General features: G+C 38.1%; 1 protein-coding gene across 5 annotated transcripts in view; it reads right to left on the bottom strand.

Moving 5' to 3' along the window:
• Nucleotides 1-22280, bottom strand: part of LOC136857039 (E3 ubiquitin-protein ligase KCMF1) — a 320855-nt gene that overhangs the window by 15142 nt on the left and 283433 nt on the right. For all 5 annotated transcript variants that reach the window (XM_067135395.2, XM_067135392.2, XM_067135393.2 and 2 more), the window contains exon 7: nucleotides 4400-4581. In XM_067135395.2, coding sequence (XP_066991496.1) covers nucleotides 4400-4581 — 182 coding nt within the window. The remainder of the gene's footprint in view (nucleotides 1-4399; nucleotides 4582-22280) is intronic.

Genomic DNA, 22280 nt, shown 5'->3' with positions numbered 1-22280 from the left:
TTTCCGGTTTGCCCGATATATGAAGAAAAACAGTTATAGCATTTAAAGCAGTAGACGCCTGACTTTGCAAAAATGTTGGTTTTGTTTATTGACTTAGAATTATGCACTATTTCCATGTTTCTACTGTTAGTTCTATATGAAATTTTGGTACTGCGTTTCTTGAAGACACTGACTATACTGTGTATGTTTTCATTAAAGGTGAAGGTGGAATATATGGAGGGGTTTGATCTTTCTTTTGTTAATGTTGACTTTGGTCAATGTTTACATTTTTTAATGATTCGTTCTATAAATGAGTTGTATCCATTATATTTTGCGATGAAACGAATAGTATTCAATTCTTTCTCTAGATTTTCTTTTGATAACAGTATTTTTAACGCTCGTTAACATGACTGCCAGTCTGAGCAGCTCATATACCAGATTAATGAAGACTTAACCCTCCAAAATTTCAAAGGGTCTTAAATCGAAGGCAACAAAAAGTATACTTGCCTTCAGAATGTTGTCCTTGGCCATTTTAGGTACCGTCTTAAGTCTAGAGCTTGGCAACTCTAAGTGAAACCCCGAAGAAATGCTAACTTGGAAGAACTTCCTCCTGTCCTAGTCATGCAAGACCAACAGCCTTCTAAGCTGTACAAGGGAGTGCCTGATCATGAGCCAATACAAGTGAAGATGGCCCAATGTTGCCGAATAGTGACCACAGGTCAGTGCTCGCCCAGCTCCCATGGGGGATATGTTTCCATTAAGCCAGCATTGAAGTGCTCTAGCTCCATGCTTTGCCTAACACTGCGGGTGGCTTGGCAACACTGAATGGGAACTAGGCCTAAACAGTCAGTTCAGCCCTATATTGAACAAGAGATTTTCCATGACATCTTTCTTGGAATGTGATATTTTATCCTATTGGAAGTAGTTATTATATCCATGTGTAAAGTGATGGCGAGCGATAAAACAAAGTTTTTTATAGCACAGGAAGACAGATAGTACGCAATGTAATTACCGTATTCTCTCGCATAATTAACGCCCTTGCATAATTTACGCATCCCAATATTTTTGGGTCCAAAGTGGAGAAAAAGGAAATGTTCACGTATTTGACAAAACCGCTTTTTCGAACAACCATCACGTGCTTCGGATGAGTTTCGAAATAAAGATGTCAGCTACTACAGTAGCAACCTTCCTATTGCAAAATCAGGCATTCCAAGTACTGGGCAACGTGCTGTTATCATTGCAAGTGATAAATATCATTAATGATCCGTATTGAAGATACTATATGTAGGATGCTAAATAGTTTATTATGTCACCTATTCAATACATTAGAAACTTTAAACATTTAGGAATTTATAATTATTTCCATATGAGACATATTTCGCACTTCTTTGAGGGCATCAACAGTCATAGTACTATCTCAAGGCATAAATCAGGTACCTGATTTGTAATTAAAATGTAAATACTAAGATATAAAATTCACATATTACAATGGGAAATTCGACAAACATTTTGTATCCTTTCTCCCCAAACTGCTCCCTTGTAAATATGTATTATAAGCTTGTAATTTCGCAACTATTTAGCATCCTACATGCTGCTATCAGTCGGTAGGAAATACCAATGCACTAATTCAGCGAGAGAATCAGCGCAGAAGTGACTAGTGATGCTTATTACAGTCTGGTACAAACATATTTTACAAGTGTTTTGGGTAAGGGACATGCATTTTCTGTGATCTCAAAATTGTTTGAGAGTCCACAGTGAGCAAGAATTTGAGTAATATTGCATCATATAAACTTGTGGTGATTAGTTACGCCAAAACATACGGGCATAGGGCAGCGGACCGCAAGTATTCAGTGTCCAAATGCAACTTGCGCTACCGCGGTAATAGAGAAGTGCACTTCAAGCGACCAACAAGTCTCGCAAAGCATTTCATGGACCAAAAGGTGGGTTTCCGAAAGTAGAGGGGGATCTGCTTAAATATATGATTTCGTTATGCAATGTTGGATATGCCGTTTCTCACAAAATGCTGTTTTATAAAGGACAAGAAATAGCTGCTGCACATGAAATCAGTGTCCCGGATTTGAAGGTTAGCTACAGCTGGATGATTAATTTTATGAGTAGAGAAGGAGTTTCTCTTCGACAAAGAACAATATTATGCCAAAAAATGATGAATGATTTCAACCAAAAAGTATTTGATTTTAATCGCTTTGTGATTGAGAAGCTTAAATTAAAGGAAAATTTGATCTGTCAAATAGGAACCGCAGGTCAAACGCTTATCAGTTCCCATGTGTCACAAAGTCGAACAATCGATAAGAAAGGGACATCGAGTGTTATCGTATGCACTAACGGAAGCGAAAAATAACGATGTACTGCAATGCTTACTATAACAGCTGATGGCAGAAAGCTTGCACCTTACATTGTTCTAAAATGAAAAACAATGCCTCAAATAAAATTTCCACGCTCATTTTTATTAGTTTAAGTTTATTTCATTTCAGGTCGTATTGTCAGCTCGTAACGGGAAGAATATTTTCCAGTGTCAATACTACAAACCCACGTGTCCAACTTACCTGATGTACTGGTACCTTATTTGACTTTTCAGAAAAAATCTCACGCCGTAATTTTACGGCAAATGACGATAACTGCGAATGAGTTGAACCAATTGTGTTTATATTTTATTTGATGTATCTTTTAAATGTAAATGAATTGTAAATAATTTTTTAATACCTGAATTCCTTGAATAATTTACTCATCCAAAGTTTTCACCTGTATTTTTCATCAAAAAGTGTGTTACTTACTTGAGAAGATACGGTAGTTTCTGTGATTTAGAAAAGTCTGCAAACTGCTTTAGCTTACCTTCAAGTCAAGCAATTAAACTAGCTTCAGCAGTAACAGGAAAATCACAGACATTAAGAAAATCAGAAGGGAGGGGATAGTGGCAGAGCATAATGGGACGAAATTATCCACTCCACGTAAAAACAGTAAAGTGATTAAGAAAATCATACTGTACTGGATGATATGGATAAGTGCATCATCAGGCAGAAGTTTCAGGAGTATTATGAAATGAAGAAGGAAATACCAACATTAAGGAAATTACGATCTATGCTCCGTGATGACATGGAACACAAGGGGAGTTGCGAACATCTGAGGCACATGTAGCATTCGAGATAGGCTCTAAATTTAAGAAGTGTCAAAATAAAAGGAAAATACTGAAAGAAGGAAACAATAGTGTGTTTATGAGGTTGGTGTACATGAGAACTTTACAAGCTGGGTGAACAGAACAGACTCATCATATTTTTGGATGAAACATACACCCATCCATCACATACTCTTAAGAAGTATTGGCAGGACGATTCAACTGAAGACGTTCTGACTTCAGCAGACAGTGCAGGTCAGAGATGGATCATAGTTCATGCAGGTAGTGAAAAAGGGTTTGTACCAGGCGGGTTGTGTATGTTCAAGTCAAAAATTAAATCTGCAGATTACCGAGCTCGATAGCTGCAGTCGCTTAAGTGCCGCCAGTCCAGTATTCGGGAGATAGTAGGTTCGAACCCCACTGTCGGCAGCCCTGAAAATGGTCTTCCGTGGTTTCCCATTTTCACACCAGGCAAATGCTGGGGCTGTACCTTAATTAAGGCCACGGCCGCTTCCTTCCCACTCCTAGCCCTTTCCTCTCCCGTCGTCGCCGTAAGACCTATCTGTGTCGGTGCGACGTAAGAAACAACTAGCAAAAAAAAAAAAAAAAAAAAAAAAAAAAAAAAAAATCTGCAGATTACCATCATGAAATGAATGACAAGAACTTCATCACTTGGCTTAAAACAAAGCTGATACCAAACATACCAGATTATTGTATCAGAGGGATGGGCAATGCATCGTACCACACCCATCGGATTTATAAAGCACCATCATCCAGCAGGAAATACGAATTAGAGACATGGCTAACGACAAATAACATGCATTTTGATCAAGATCTATGCAAGTGTGAATTACTTTGTGAAATTACATTAACCAGCACCAGTAAATGCCGTGGATGATTACTTGAAATCTTTGGATCACAGAGTGCTAAGATTACCTCCTTATCCCAGTGCCCTGAACCCATCTTAATATGGAGTGTTGTCAAGCATTGAATTGCTGACAAAAGCGCGAACCAGTTACCCAAGGATATAGTATACAAATGAAAAAAGGTAAAATCATTAAATCATTTAAGAATCAATATAAATATTTCAAAAGGCAAGATGCCACTAACTGACAAAATATATAAACTGTTTCTGTCCGATTGATTCTAGATGATGTCATGCGATACATCACTGTTTTCATTGCAAACCTTCCTAGAAAAGTTCAAAAAGAATGCTGTCCTCAGTGAAACAAGACATATAAGCAACCACAAGGAAACTTTAACAAAGTGAAAGAAGCATATTCTGCTCACCTGGATAGCAAAAACTGGGAGTTCTGTGTGGACTGATTGGGACTTGAATCTGATGGTGCAGTTGCGTGAGTTCCTGTAGCGGTAGAGGCAGCAGACGAGGCAGTTCCAGCCCCAGCAGAGTTGGCAGAAGATGCTGCCTGGGTCTGTCTGCGAGGAAGGCGTTCCAATTGCTGACGTGCTGCCTGTACAAAAGGAAGACACAAGCGAGTTCAGCTGTCCATACATCACATTATCCAACTTAAAGGACAGAGGGAGAACTTTCAAGCTAAAAAAGCAACTACTCATTCTCAGAGTCAGAGGTGATCTGATTAAACTTAGTATTGTGTACTTTCTGCCGTTGCTGGTGGTTACCATGGGAGCTTCTTGTTAGCTGGGTTTGAGCCTGGTCAAAGCTGGTGGATTTTTAAGATGGCAAAATCCATAATACCCCATGTCATTCAAGTCGGCATATATAAAAGACTGGCGAATATGTTAGCAGTTCATTCAGTTGAGTTAATGAAGTATTTTATTGAAGCACCAACTGTAGTCAACTACAGATGCGTGACCTGCTGATAAGTGTGGAATCTTGAAATTGACTGAAGTTTCCCAACTGTCAAGACTTTCATTCTGGCAGCAGCTGAGATCATACAATATTATTATGAACTTCCAGAATGGCTGGTCAATAAGATTCACCTACGAAATGCTGTACAACCAAGACGTGGCGATGACTATACTAGTTATTTTGAGGGAAGTAACGAAATTACCAGCACCAAACAGTAAGAAGCACTTCTGGTGAGATCGTCTGAACTATTTTGATACTGCATGTAATGAACTTCATTGTTATTTTGATATCTAACAAGCATGTAAATACTGCAAAATAGATCAAAATTTGTAGTCTCAAGAAGGTATCTTGATTTCAAATCTCCTGGTGTGTGAATGCAGTGTTTATATTTCTTGGATGCAAATATTCTCTCTTCATGGCTGAAGTAAGAGCTACATATACAAGGTTTTGTGGTTTGGACACTATTATTCTAACTCATATATAATCATCACCTTACTTCTTTCCAAGTATTGGGCCAAGAGTCCCCTTATGGTCTTGCACTTTCTCTCCATTGCTCCATTGGATGTCCTATAGATATGTTTCCCCTTGGTTGGTAGCATAGGATCTCCTTTGGTAGTCTTCCAGATTCCATCCTTTGAATATGACTTTTTCCAGTTTTTTTTTTTGTAATCACAGATGTAACTTATTATTGGTTTCACATTCAATCCCTTAAGAACGTCTTCATTTCTTTGTCAGATATATCAAAATAACTGAATTTGAAATATAAGTGCACAGCATCATTGGAAATATTTTATTCGTAAGTGAATAATAATAATAATAATAATAATAATAATAATAATAATAATAATAATTTTTGACCAACACCTAATCACAAGTGAAATCATGGAGAAATTCCTTCGAGATTATGATTGGTGTTTGTCGAGGCAATGGGTTCTCACCCATTAATAATGTTGTTCTTAAAAAAGCAGTCAGTGGCGAATGCACTAGAAAAATCCAGAGCACGCATATGGATTAATAAAAAACATTTACAACAAGAAATGCATATCCTCGAAGGCCAAAATGAAACATAACACTGTGGTTAAAACAGAATGCCTGTCCACATAAACTACTAGTTGGACAAGCTAGAGAAGATTCCTCAGAAAAATTATGGGCATTGTCTAGATTTTTCTTCAATTTGCTTTATATTGCACTGACACAGGTAGGTCTTATGGCGACGTTGGGATAGGAAAGGGCTAGGAGTGGGAAGGAAGCGGCAGTAGCCTTAATGGGTTCAAACTCCCTATTTCCTGAATGCAAGCTCACAGCTGCGAGACCCTAATCACACAGCCGCTTGCTTGGTACCATCCAGACTGAAGGAGGATGGAAACTTCAGAGCAAAAAAGAAATTTACTAGATGGTGGAAAGAATCAGACCATAAAGAGGAGGAGGCTGGCATTTCTAGGACATTTGTACAGAATAAACAGAAAGAGACTAACCAAACATATTTCTTTACTTCTGGAAAAAAATACCACTACAGCAAGATTAAGGAAATGTGGAAAGATAAGGAAAGGTTAAACATCTCAGGGATCCAAACGTTAGAAATAAATTTAGTAACACCGTGAATAACTTGGAAGGGTTTTAAGCCGAAGGACGAAGTAAAAAGATCGGATGAGCCTGGACAGAAGAACAACAGAAGCAGAGCAGATGTGAATAACTACAGAGGTATACTTCTCTCTTAATCCAGTTGCCTATACAATCCTGTCAAAAATACTTCAAAGTCGCATTGAACCTGTTCTTGATCCTTAGATAGGAGAACAGTGAACCAGCTTCCATAAGACCCACTCCGGCTACAAATACATTTTTTCACCAAAGAGCATCATCAAACTTAGATTTCTTCATGCCAAACCACTTTCGTTGATTTCAGTAAGGTCTATGACTCAATCAACAAATCCAGTCTTCCTGATACCCTCAAGGAGATGGGAGTGGGAAAAAAGAACATCAAACTCAAGGCCAACTCCCACTCACAAGCAAAATTCATGAGGAAAATATGAGCTTATGACTGGTGCTCGTTAATGCAATGTGTTCTCACCATTTATTTTCAACTGTTTTCTTGAGAGGTGATCCATGTGAGAAGAAACAGACCACTCAATAAGACCTCTCAATACTGGTATTAGTCTGGGCACTGGATCCAAAACAGTTAACATCAACTACCTGGCTTTTGCAAATGATGAAGTCCTAATGGCAGACCACCTCAACATCCCCGACTTCCACACTGAAGCTGAAGCTGTACGTCTCCAGATTTCATTTGAAAACCAAAATGCACACCTGAAGTAATGTCTGATCATCATAATACCACTGCAATTCTTGATACAAAATAGGAAAAAAATCAAATGTTGCATTCATTTTAAGTATCTTTGAAGGACCGTTTCATGCATCAGAGAAAACAAACAGGATGAAAAGTTGTAAGTTTCACCGAGAGGAGAAGTTATCTCACTTTTAATTACTGTGTTGATGGGGTGATAGCAGTCATGGGGATGAATGTAAGAACCTAGGTGTAAATATAAGGAAATACCTCTATTGGGGTTTTCACACTAACAGCTTTACTGCTGTGATCAAATATACTCAAGCTTCCTGAAATGGCCTGCTGGTGTTGCAATCGAATATACTCAATCTGCCTTATAACTGTGTTATATGCTTCTGTCATCTACTAACCACACTTTAAACCAATTAATTCATATTATTTCTGCATGTAGTTCTCCAGGAAAACTTTGTTCTTTTGGCACACAATTGTAAACATTGTGTTTGAATTATGGCTGCCGCATATAAACGTAAGATGTATCCGGAGGAAATCTTAGAGGAGATTGAATCTGATATGGATTTCGATAGTGGAGGTAGTGATATTGAGGATATTAGTGAAGTGATAAAGAGTGATTAATAATCATGTTTATAGTGGTGATTTGTTGCAAGAGAGGAAGATGGCGCTATCACCAGTATAAGGAAACCACCTTCTACCAAATTCCAACGGTCTCCTAGGAGGGCGGATGAGTGGGCAGAAGAATGGGCACCCTCTTGCCCTTGAGAGTGAGAAACTGCTCATAAAGTTGGAAGAGCCACTAGATGGCCAACAAGATAGGATAAGGAAGGGAACGGGAAACCGCTCCATTAAAGACCTGAATGGGTATCCCAAGCATTGGCTGGTTGTGAACCTTGGAGGGTTCACCCATGTTGAGTAAGTGTACCTGCTAAAACTCAAGAAATATTTGGCTGACGGACCACCTGCTATACATTATAACCAGCAAATCTTATTCTAATAGGTGTGAGGGCGAGTACCTGGCGCCTTAAAACTGGGACTACTCGACTAAGGTATGGCAACCCTGACAGAAAAGTCTCTGGCCCTCCAGGTTGGTGGTTGCACATAGGGTTAATGGCTCTACTGCGTAAAAAAAAAGGGTTGTTACGAATATCTCATATTTGCCTCGTATGAAAAAGAATGGATATCAAAATATGATGACCCTGCAATGGAAATTGGCTTTGTGAATAGGAACTTTGAATGTAAGAACCCTGTATGAACCTGGATCCTTCAAAATCCTCAGTCAACAGCTGGAGAAGTATAGAGTGGGAATTGCTGCAATTCAAGACTAGATTATTAAGTAATAGTGTACAGGACATGGAGAAGTATACACATTTTAAGAGTGGTAAAGAAACTGGACCCCACAAATTTGGTACCGTAAATCGGGGTTACTTTGTGACTGCATGGGTTACTTTGTGACAGGTGCGAGCCAAATAATAATTTCATATTTTGCGGGATATGCATCGATCATCTGACAATGAATAGTATATGTTTTCACTCCCCAATAATGCAGCTACCTGTGTGTACAATGGTAATGTCTTAAGTGCTACATTGTTGGCAACAGAGAGCCTTTTTGTATATTGTACTGAGCACGTGATTTTGTGAATAGCGGGAAACTTTTGTCGGCAACAGAAAACGTTAATGAGGTACATACACCAAAGTTAGTGGAAATCTTAATTTCACGTTTCCTGATAAACATGCACGATTTTCATGTTGCTTTGACCTTTCTTTCAGTTATGTCAAAATAAAATAAAGAGGAGAAGTTTACGGAATAACTTTGTGACAACAATGGCTCTGCCACAAAATAAACTCAGTGTTCTAAAATTGCCTTTTTTTAGTAATATGGAGTCAGAAAACGATGTTCCACTATACCGAACCAATAATGTCCATCTCTTTTTAAGATCTAATTGAGAACTACTTGAAATTGGTCCAAATAATCTACGTTCTTGATACAGGAAATGTGGCATTTGCCCTCTAAGCCCTGAAGAAGTTCTGAAGCACATGTACAACAGAGCAATTGATGTAGAAGGTGATGCTGTGAAACAAGCTGTAAGTAAGTTTTATTGAGCACCTGAATCTCAAAAGAGGTAAGGTAACAAATAATGGCTGCAGAAAGGGGAGATGTATAGACGTGCCACCTGGAAGAGGTATGACAGCTTCAGATTTTGACACTGAAGATTAGATTCCTAGCTGTAGTGGCACCAATGGGAACTGTCGCTCAAAGAACATTAAAGACACCGGAAAAGAGGATTAAAGTAAAATTGACAATGATGACATCCGTACTGAGTTGAATGACAATTCCTTGCATGAAGAATTTAATCCTGTCTCTGAAAAACTTCCTATTCGTGAAAATCGTATCTTGGAATCCAATGATACGATCGTTGGAACACGGGTAACTGTAATATTTGAACCAAGTACTATCCAGGAATTGTAACGACAGTACACAAGCAAGGTGCAGTTTTCAATCCTATGGATAGCACCGTGAAGTGGCTGGATATCAAGGATGAAATATAGTACGCTGATGACGAAATATGGTGTAAAATGAATCCAACTATACAAAGAGGAAAACTTGAAATCTATGAAATTCCAGAACTCACAAAACACAGCGCAAAGTAAACAGTTTGTAAATTACTCTCACTTGAATAATGCAAATATTTCAAGTGGTTATATCTGAGGGTTTAAAAAATTTACAGTGGGTTGTGTTAACATGGTTGTGAAAGAAATACTCCTTTTATATTAAGCCAAAGTCTTAAGTAACTACTTAATGGGGGTAACTTTATGATATCTGCACCAAAAATGGGAATGCAATGGTAAAAAAGATGGTGTCACAAAGTAACCCCACTTAATGGGGTAACATTGTGACAAGTTCTTGAAATATTAAGTGATTAAATGCATATACATGTATAAAAATTGTTGCAAAACATGAATAAAGGATGGAAGCATACAGCAATATAGAAAAACCTTAATACATAATGATATTCCGATTATATTGAAGAAATTGTCAAACTGTAACAAAGTAACCCCAGTTTACGGTACTGCATTTTGTGTCCAAAATTCACAAGTATCGTCAGTGCTGTCCTTTGAACATGTGAATGTTCTAAATGGTTTAACATATCACTGGTGAACTGCCATGCCTCCACAAACGACAAGGATGATCACGTTAACGACTTCTTTTATGAGTGTTAGAACTGTGGAATAAATTACCAAAACATGTCAAAATGATTTAGGGTGATTTCAATGCAAAAGTTGGAAAGGAAGAAATTTTTGTGTCAACATTAGGAAGGGAAAGTCTGCATGACGAAAGCAATGATAATGCCATTAGATTAATCAATTTCACTACATCTACAAACATGAATGTGCGGAGTACCACTTTCCCACATAAACAAATACATAAAGAAACAAGGTATTCATGTGACGGTAAGACTACCAATCAGATAGATCATGTACTAATTGAAAACAGGCACAGAAGCTCCCTATCTGATATGAGAGCTTACAGAGGAGCTGAGATAAGATCTGATCACAATATGATAATTGCTTGTTAAAATTAAGTTGAAAACCTCTTGTAAGTCACAGAGTGAGGAAAGATGCAAAGCTGACACTGAGAAACTGAAGCAGGAGGATGAAAGATAGTATAATGTGGAAATTGCAAACAGATTTGATATTCTGGGAGAAGATCCTACAGAAGGCATTGATGAAACAAATGACGAAGTTTGTGAACGAATGTGGAATAACACAAAACATAATAATAATAATAATAATAATAATAATAATAAAAATAATGTTATTTGCTTTACGTCCCACTAACTACTTTTTCGGTCTTCGGAGACGCCGAGGTGCCGGAATTTAGTCCCGCACAAGTTCTTTTAGGTGCCAGTAAATCTACCGACACGAGGCTGTCGTATTTGAGCACCTTCAAATACCACCGGACTGAGCCAGGATCGAACCTGCCAAGTTGGGGTTAGAAGGCCAGCGCCTTAACCGTCTGAGCCACTCAGTCTAGCATAACACAAAACAAATCATAACAGTAGCAATGAAAGTGATACCAAAAGGTGTTAGTAAAAAAAAAACCGAAACGGTTCAATGAGACATGTCAAGATGCAGTTAATGAAGTGGCAATATGGCATAATAAGAGACTGCAGACTAATAAGAATGTAGATGTTGAGGAACTATACAGAGAAAAGCAGAAAGAATGTAGCAAATTAATTTGGAGAAAGAAAAAAAGTCTACAACAAAAAGAATCAATCCAAGATGACTACAGAAACAGGAACATCTTGCTAGATGAATGGAACTGTCAACACAATTAAAAAAGGATTTCAACCAAGATCGAGTATTATGAAAGATAAGTGTAGACATTTAATTGCTGATCAGGACAATTTATTAAATTACTGTAAGCAATACTTCGATTCCTTGCTGAATTGTGATAATCCAGAAACCTGTTGTGGTAAACCATCTATAGAGAGTTCCAACCTTAAATTGCAGTACAGCAGTAATGGGATAATTCCGTCTCTTTCCTTCTCCCATGTTTTGCGGGTAGCGCTGTCCTACTGTAATGCAGCGGGTTTGCCAAATATCCGTAAATCAGATGTTATCGGTTAAAATGGGTGAATATAGAGTTATGTACAGAATTTCAAGGCGCATTTGATGCCGTTAACAAAAAAAAAAAAAATGTAAAAAAAAGATAATTTAGTGTGAAAATGGTAATATAATGGAAATTTCGCCAAATGCAAAATCTTCATTGCATAAAACTTATGTCATAACTCCTATTTTATATTCATTATTTTAATAATTTTTTTCACTGCTGGTAAAGAAACATTTCAGCTCGATGTAGATAAGTTTATTTTTAATTTTAAACGATAACAAAATGCGGTATATGCGTTTATTTTCAGTCATGTTCAGGGAATTTTATGTGCAGGCATGAAAAAGTCAGTCGCTGGCCAGCGTCTTTCCTATTGAATTTCCATGGGGGGTCAAAGCGAGGCAAATGGTCTTCAGATATGGAAGTTATTTTTAAAACAATCCCGAAGTTCCTATCTTGCTTAGTTCCAAATTTGTGACAGGAAGAATACCTCCTTGAATTTCGGTTTCGCGCGTGACTCGGTTTGCTGTCTGTGTGGCTGGCTGAAGTACCGGTAGTGATCTCCCAAACATGCGCTTTTAACATTTCCAGACAGTCGCATGCAGTGCAGTGCTCATTTCGTCAGTAGTATGTATAATCAGTAGTTTAGTTGGACCGGAACGCCGTTCCGGAAAATATTTTGCCGCTTTAGAATGACGCAACATTTTTAAATTCAGTAAGAATATCTTATAATCTACACATAGCACTGAAACATCATGGGTGTACAATGAGATCCACGCCGAAAAGAGAAATAGGCTGCTGGTTGCAAGATCAAGCGGACTTATTTTCATAAGCAGCGTTGGACCCCCTGTGCATATATTTAACCCACAACCATATGTCAAGTCATGGCTACGAAAGAGGAAACGTTCAGCTGACGAAACAACTTGTCGGAAACATAAGGCCGCTGATTTTGACACCTAATACGAGTCCATTTGGAAAGTGCTGAATTAATAAAGTGAGTTCCTGTAAATATTTTGTTCCAACTACATCACTGTGTATAATAGTGATTAAATACATATCAGTGACATATATACAATTCTTGAGGGAAAGTGTATTTCGTGTGTGTGGTTCGTGAGTTCGTGCTCGTGCCTGGGAATCTAATTTCAAAGAAAAAGTGCAGAAGGACAATGGTGTGGTTAAAGCAAAGCAAACGGTCTTCGGATATGGAAGTTAATTTTAAATCATACCTCGAGTCCTTATCTCGTTATCTCTTAATTTATGACAGGGAGAACGTCTCGTTTGTTTATGTTTCACGAGTGACTCGGCTGGCTGAGCTTTTAAATATACTGACAGCCGTGTGCCGTGGTGTTCATTTAATCAGTATTATAAGATTGATTAAATAAAGATCGGTGATATATATATATTTAATAGCGCGTGGCCTCCAAAGAGGCCGAGTGCAGGTCTTTCGAGTTGACGCCGCATAGGCGACCTGCGCGTCTACAAGAATGGGGTCCTACCTGTAATGAATTCTAATGCTGAAGAAGGCACACACACCCAGCCCCTGAGCCATTGGAATTAACCAATGAAGGTTAAAATCCCCAACCCGGCCGGGAATCGAACTCGGGGCCCTCTGGACCAAAGGCCAGCGCGCTGACCATTTAGCCATGGAGCCGGACAAGTTCAGTGATAAATGCATAGTTCTTGAGGACAAGTAGATTGTGTTTGTGTAGTCTGTGTAGTTGTCAGTTCGTGCTCGTGCGGGGGGTTCTTAGTTCGAAGAAAAAGTGCAGAAGGATGTACAATGGATTGTCAGATTAAAAAGAAATGTTCCGTAGGTAAACTCATGGGAAAAGAACGCAATATTATAACGAGTGTCCTGGATTATTTTTTAAAGACTATGAATATAAGCAGCGCAGTCAGTGAAACAGCTAAAGCTACAGGTTGTTCCGAAAGAACAATCTATGCTATAAGGAAGGAACACACACATGGTCATTTGCGAACTCCCGCAAAAAAAGAAAAAGAAAGAAAAAGAGAAGGACGGCAGAAAAATGCAAGGAAAATTAAATATGATGAAATTGTGCGAAGTGGAGTGCGTTAGGTGGTTCACTTTCTTTTATTTGCTAATATACCACCGACATTGAACGTGATTTTGAGTCGGGTAAATGGAGAAGATTCTTTGCCACGATTTTCCAAAACTACGTTGTATCGCTTCTTACATGATATAGGCTTCCGTTATTTAAGACGGGGTAATAAAGCAGCTTTCAATGAAACCAATGAAATTATAAATTGGAGGCACAGATATCTCAGGGAGATAAAACGTTTGAGGGCACAAATTAAAGCTATAATTTACACAGATGAATCGTGGGTAAATATTGGGCACACAGTGACAAAAGAATGGAAGGATACGACAGTGAAAAGTGCACAGCAGGCAGCCAATGAAGGGGTGAGTTCGGGACTTAGGCCTCGGAAAAGTCGAGGACCGTGATTTGCCGTAGTCCACGCGGGTAATGAACATGGTTTTGTTCCAAATGCTGAACTAATACTTTTATGCCATAAAAACCTAAGAAATTGGGCAAATTAGTGAACGAAGTAAAGAAAAATGAAAGAGATTTGTGGAAAGCAGACGAATTACAGGACGATGTCGACGATGAAAAGTTTTTAATACGACTTTCTTCATCGTCTGGATAATCCTCAAGTTCATCTCCCAAACCCGGTTCATCCAAAGCGGGAACATCAGGCCTTGCAGAAATGATAGGTGTACGTCCAATGTCTGAGAGCAACGCCAGTGATTAAAGTGTGTTGTATTTATTTTACCATCCTAAAAATATTAATTTATGAATGAATGGACTTAAAATAACAAAATTGCAAACGATAAATGTGAAACTGTGACGCCCTGTTTGAGTCACACTCGAGCGTGATCTTCAAGAGTCGATTTCGCAACAGCGCGCTCCATCTACGCTGTACTGCAATTTAAGGTTGGAACGCTCTATAGTTCGCCATCAGAAGAACAAATACCAGAGCCATCATAACAAGAGGTATTACAAAGTATTATACGTTTAAAAACAAAGCATCAGGTAGTGACAACATTCCTGCTAAGCTTATTAAATACAGTGGATAAAGATTACATAAATACATATATAAGATTATTCTAAGGATATGGCATGATGAAATTATTCCTGAAGAATGCAGGAATCACTTATTGTCCCAATTCATAAAGGAGGGGATAAGGAAGAACTTCAAAATTATCGTGGCATATCGCTTGTACACGTGGCCTATAAAATTCCGTCTTCTATTCTTTTAGAGCGTTTAAAATCATTTGCTGAAAGTGTTATTGGGGACTATCACAACACTTTTCGTAGTAACAGATCCACTACAGACAACACACCTGCAATTAAGACTATTAATGATAAGGCATAGGAACACAAGGAGTCTGTTCATTATCTCTTTATAGATTTCTTCAAGCCATATGATTCAATCCATAGAGAAGGGCTGTGGAACATCATGATAGAGTTTGGCTTTCCCATAAAATTAATTAACATGTGCAAGCCGTGTGTGGATGATGTTAGCTGTGTTTTGCTCAAGGGCAGAAAATCAAGTTCCTTCCAGAATAAAACTGGTCTGAGACAAGGGGATGCACTATCTCTTCTTCTGTTCAAAATTGCACTGGACAAGATTATCAGGAAATTAGCTCTTGTACATGCTGGTATCATAATGGGGAGACAGCAGGAAGTCCTTGCATATGCGGATTATATTGTTCTTATTGGCTGCAATGAATTAGAAATTAGGCAGTTATTTGTGGAACTAGAGGAAATAGCAGCAAAGATTGGCTCACGGGTAAATGATAAGACATATTACATGGTTGTACAGAGACTGAATCATGAGGAGGTTGACAGATTGCCTTTGAAGATTGGGAAATATATATTTAAAAGAGTAGAGGAGTTTACATTCCTTGGTGTACTTCTTTTACAAGTTGCTTTATGTCGCACTGACACAGATAGGTCTTCTGGCAACGATGGGACATGAAATAGCTGGGAGGGAACTACGGAAAAACCATCTTAACGGCTGCCGACGGTGGGATTCGAACCCACCATCCCCCGAATGCAAAGGGCATAGCCACGCGATATTAACCGCACGACAACTCGCTCAGTCATTTAAAAAAAAAAGTATTTTTCTATCAGCTGAGGATTTTTTTTTATAGTCATATTTTGTATAGGCTACCCGAGATGTACAGCAGCCCGCTGGTTTTCTGATTCAACATACTGTTATTGCGTCTGTCCACATATGATTGAAGTCTTGTGCAACGATGTGACATATGAACTGAGAGAATACTGAGCCGTTCTTCCCAATATAAAACAGGTACTTTTGAGTGGTCATGAGCATGACTCCTAGTCATAGGGCAGGCTAGAGTCGAGTTTAATTGTCAAATGTCAACTAAGTTATAATACTAAGATTCATTAAACTAATAAATAGTATAACCTAATAGCCTACCTACTTACTAGCTACTTCAGAATTATGTTGTGACTACCTTTTTAACACTGCAAATAAATCCATCTATTGTTTAAACCTCCCTGTAAGAAGAGGACAGTGAATGCAAATGGGTATTATTTTCAAATGAGCTGAGCTCGAGAGTCCATTATAGCATACGATTCTTTCAGTGTAGCATGGCTCACTGTATGTCTCGCTGCAGTGAGCCGATAAGGAGTCGTGTGTATCTTGTGTCTCACTGAGCCGTGCTCGTTCACGATTCTTTCGATGTGCCATGACTCACTGCATGTCTCGCTGCAGCGGAAGCTCGGCTCTCCGCGTGTCCAGTGAGTGCGCCATTCAGCACTGTCCGCTGAGAGTAAGCTGAATCGTGTGCCGTGAGCTCGCCGTTCCTGTGAATCGATTCATTCGGACACTTGAATGAATCGATACACTGCTTCGAATCATACATTCAGTAGCCAACACTAGCACATTGTACAGAAGCTTACTAGGCGTTTTCCAGATTCAAAGGATCACAATAGTGCCAGGTGCCTAGGTCAGAGTTTCTCAACTGCTGGCTCATGATAAATTCTTTTGGAATTGTTTTACATTTCTAAGCATTTTTTTATGAATAAATATTGTATAGTGAAAATATTCTCAGAGGAGTAAAATTTCGGTTTTGTTTAGAACATCGAGTTTCATACTATTTTATATATAAAAATACATTTAATGCACATAATAACTTTTGGCCTATGTATTTGTGACAAGTGATTCGTCGATGAGTTGACATCCTACTGCTGCTCCTACTCTACTGACTTCTGTTGTGAAGTTCAGTGAATAACAATTTTTCCCAGTAACATTCCCTTTCAAACTAATATCATTAAAATCTATGTAATAGTACAATAATCAACATTGTATATTTTATAACATTTTGGTTGTCAGAACGGGGTAATATATCAATGAAAATTAGTATAAATTAATACTCTAATTGATGCTGGCTTGGAAGATACTATAAAAGGCCAGACAATTTTATTCATACAGTGACATGATTATTTTTTGTCAACATCGTACATCATATTCAGTGTTCATTTTAAGATCACGCAATACTTATTTCAGTGAAATGTATGAACATTAAAGAAATTGGAAACATACGCGTAAATTTTGGGACCAGGCGGCTTATAGCAAAAGTATTTACTGGGCTGTGGTCTCTCAAAGATTAAGAAATGCTGGCCTAGGAGTAACATTGATATTTTCCCTTTTTATTTCCATGGCAATACGCAAAATTACCCTAATATAGTTATGTAACTTTCAGTACGAGGGAGGCAGCTGGCTATAAAAATCTAATATGGACCACTAACAGCCCGAAGTGCAAATGCTAGGATGTTCCCCATAAAAGACGTGGTTTCTTGGCCTGGAGACAGTGAGAAATGGGAAAGGGCCACCTCATAGTTCTGACGTATGGGACTAAAGAAGAAAGTTCAGAAGATCAGGATTGCAACATGGAACATCCGAACCCTAACAGGAGAAAGTTTTTAGAAACTCTAGCAAGGAAAATGAATATTGCTTGTATCCAGAAGACCTATAGAAAGGTTTAAGACAGAGGGAATGGTCTTAAACTCTTCTACAAATGTACCGATAGAAAGAGGAACGGAACTGACATTATGTTTGACCAAGACTTCAAAGAAGAACTGGTAAAAGGGAAGAGAGACTGACAATCTTAGCTATCAAACTCCTGCCAGGGAGTGAAGCCCTAAATGTACTCGGTGCTATGCCCCACAAGTTGGCTGTCATTTCAGCATTAGAAAAGATTTCTGGTCACACTCAGATGTGTTCCTAACCAATATTGCCCAACATGAATGACAAATAATGGCCGGAGATCAGAATGGCTAAGTGGGATAGGAAATATTAGGGTTTGAGAGATCCCATGGAGGATATCGTGGGATTAAAGAGGGTAAAGAAATTCTCCTAACAGCTCAGGCTTAAGATACAACTTTGTTCAATATTTTTTTTTTTAAAACCAATATAAATCTTCAGGTTATCCCAGTTATTTGAAGTCACTGGAGCCACCCAGGCACATTTTTGTTTTGCCTGGGGTTTGACGCTGGATGCCCTTCCTGATGCCACATGAATTAGAAAATCTCCACCAAGGATTGGTCAGGATTTGAAACTCAACCTTCTGGGCGGGAAAGCAGCAGCTAAGCTAATCATGCTTCCTATTTGAGAAAATGGATGAACACTTTGTACGGTATAAAAGTGGTAGGGAATAACCTCAAATCTGATACATTTTAGCATGGAGATAAACTATTCAAAATGTCAAAAATTGTAAGGTTAACCCAAGAGAAAGCCTTGGTTCCTAACACTGACTACTTGTTGCTAACATCACAGTATTTGGACGTTCAAGTAGAAAGAGACAAAAGGTAAGAACTAAGTGGTGGAGATTACAGGAGGAACTGATGAAAAGTCTCACAGAAGAACTTCAACAAACTGGTATATTGCAGGCTTTTTATGATGGAGGAAATGTTGAACAAGATTGGTGCACTGTGTTATCAGCGTTCAGAGAAAATATAAAGGAAGTTCTTGGTCAAACAAACAGTGTGCGTTTCATAAAAATAAAAAAGAAGGAAACTTGGTGGTGGGATACCGAAGTATAACTAGCAGTTAGAGAGGAGAAGAGACATTTCAAATGCCAAATGTGGCAAAAAGAGGATCCATCAGTCCGTCCATCCAATCATCTACATTTAGGACTGTCGCCCACGTGGCAAATTCCCTATCAATTGTTTACCTAGTCTTAATGTTCACCTTTATAAATTATTCCATTCCCTAATTCCTCTTAATATAAATGAATACTTGCCCCAATTTGTCCTCTTAAATTACATCTTCATAGTATGATCATTCCTACCTTTAATAGCACGCGACTCAAGCTTATTCATCTACTAATGTCATTTCACACTATCTCTCCACTGACGTCTTTGCAACATACTACTAAGTCTAGCAGCTCGTCTCCTTACTTCCAAGTCTTCCCAGCCCAAAGTTTGCCAAATTTTCTGTACCACCTTTTTTTTTTTTGTTGGAAATCCCCCACCCAGAACAAATCATGCTGCATTCTTTTGGACCTTATCCAGTTCTTATATTAATTAATTCTCATATGGATCCCGTGCACTGGAACCATACTCTGATGTATTACTAAAGACTTATACGTCCTCTCCCTAACATCCTTACTACAACTCCTAAATACCCTCATAACCATGTGAAGAGATCTGTATGCTTTATTTACAATCTTGTTAATGTGATTAACCCAATGAAGATCTTGCGTAATACCTAAGTACTTACTGGGATCCCCACGAGGTACTTTCAACCCTCTCCCCCTTAAACACAGTAATTAATTCAACCAGAGGACTTTTCCTCTTGGTGAAACTTACAACCTAACTTTTCACCCCATTTACCATCATACCATTCATTGTCTGCTGTCCATCTCACAGTGTTGAGGTCTTCTTGCTGCAACTGATTAATTACCCTATACAGTAATACATCATCTGCAAAGAGCCTTATTTGTTATTCCCATTTTTTATTCGTATCGTATATATACACGTAAGAAAACAAAGGTCCAATAATATAGCCTTGGGAGATGACCCTCTTGTTTCACCTACTCTAATTCTCAGAGTTCTATTTTCTAGAAATTTAGCCACTCATAACACTCTTGTGTCTAGTCCAATTGCTCTTATTTTCGACGTAAATCTCCTATGATCTACGCTATCGAAAGGGTTGGATAGGTCAACAGCGACACAGTCCAGCTGACTTCATGAATCTAAAATATCTGCTATATCTTGCTGGAATCCTGTGAGTTGAACATCACTGGAGTAACCTTCCAAAACTTGTACTGCCTTCTATCAAACCAGTTACTAATTTTTCAAATATGTGTAATATAATCAGAAAGAATGTTTTTCCAGAGCTTACATGAAACATGTCAAGCCGACTGGTTTGTAATTATCCTGCTTTATGTTTATTACCCTTTCCTTTATACACTGGTGCTACTATAACAATTCTGCATTCATTTGGTATAGCTCCTTCAAGCAAACAGTAATCAAATATTCCAGATATAGCACTATATTCAAACCCACTGCCTTTAGTATATCCTGAGAAATCTTATCAATCATGAATTATTTTCTAGCTCTCAACTTTTTGTAAATGTCTATTATCACAAGTACATTTCAGTACTCCGGCAGTATTGGGCACCTCTACTACCTGGACATTAACCTTACATCCAACTCATATTACTGACTGAATACTTCTGCTGCCTCCTGCAGGACCTCCCATAAACATTTCTATTGTTCATTAATGATCCCTGGAATGTCATTCCTGGAACCTGTTTGTGCCACAAAGTACCTTACATACCCTTACATTTCCCCCCCAAAATTCATGACTGCCAAGTATTTTTGCCATCATGTTATCCTTAGCCAACTTAAAAAACAAATACCAATACGTTTCTTCAATCTCTCTTCACTTCTACAACTATTCATAACTATTTCTCTCCAACCTGCACTTGCTTCTTAATCGCTTTATTTCTCTGTTGTAACAACGCGAGTCTTTCCCATTCGGTACCTCCTTTAAATGTACATATCTATTTTCACAGTCCTCAACACTGTTTAAACCCATCCCATAAGTTGATTTAATATTAATTCACCATTTTCCACTGACCATAATTATTTCTCGTATCAAACACATGGTATTGCCTAATAGTCCTACCTTCACAATCTTTCCTTACATCACATTTATTTTTAACCCATTTATGCCCAATTTTTTTTTTTTTTTAAGTTCACAGGCAGAAGATTTGCACACAGATATATTCTGTATGGACTGTTACTCATGAATGATTTCATTCATTTAGGTGTTAAATAAACACACAGGGCGTTGAACGACCTGCTAAGTACTGTACTTGCTCGGGATGAGGCAAGCCTTGAAGGAAATGTTATCAGGCAACATTTTATTTTGTTATGAACATACACTGTTTATAGTTATAAAATTAGCACTTTCTCACCAATAATCCTTATTGTTTACTTTTATAAGAAGAACATTTTGTTCGCAGAACACGTAACTAGATCTCATAACCATCACTAGAATTCAGATTCGCATATGAAATCTAGCACACGCTTACAGAGTTCCATTACCACAAATTTTGAATTTCTTCATTTATGAGAAAATGACTATGGTGTTCTCTTCTCTGGCACTCATTTGTAACTTTGAGCATCAGAAATAGGGATCATCCCTTCAGAGCTGATAGCCATTATTTGAGTCTCCATACCAGTTACAAATACTTGCATCATAATATAACCAAACTGTGCGAGGTGTACGCGACTTAAGAAGTTTACAAAGATGTATTCCGTTTGACAGAATTAAGATTCAAGTAACCTAAGATGAACATTTGTAAAACATGTGACTTGTTTCAAATGAAGCTGAAGAGTTGTAATCAGGAAGGTAAGGGTATTATTAAGCAAGAATATGATAATCACTTAGCTTTAGCAGGTTATGCCTAAAAGAGCAGCTGAAAATAATGCACGAAAATACTGGTATTTGACATACAATAGTGTCTGCCAATGCCAGTAATGAGCAGCAGTATAGTTTATTACAAGAGACAGTTGTGGGTGTACAATTTTATTGTTAGAGTGTGCAGTGAAAGAAATAATGAAAACAAGTGTTTTATGTGGCACCAGGGAGCTGCAGGACAATGATCAGAGCAAATTGCATCTTATTTCCACAAGAAAATAATGCCCATACCTAACACAGGGTCACATCTCACGTATTCCGATACCTGCGGTGCACAAAACCATATCATCAATGGCGGCGATGATATGTGTAGTAGTTGAAAGCCATCCCTCTCTCAAAATTAGAGACCAAAAGTGTATATTACCGTATTTACTCGCCAATATTAAAAGTGTATATTACCGTATTTACTCGCCAATATTTTAAACTATTTTCAGAGGAAAAAATCATTGAA

Source organism: Anabrus simplex, chromosome 1, assembly GCF_040414725.1.
Source record: "Anabrus simplex isolate iqAnaSimp1 chromosome 1, ASM4041472v1, whole genome shotgun sequence".
Classification (NCBI taxonomy): domain Eukaryota; kingdom Metazoa; phylum Arthropoda; class Insecta; order Orthoptera; family Tettigoniidae; genus Anabrus; species Anabrus simplex.
This window is presented reverse-complemented; position numbering and strand designations above follow the sequence as displayed.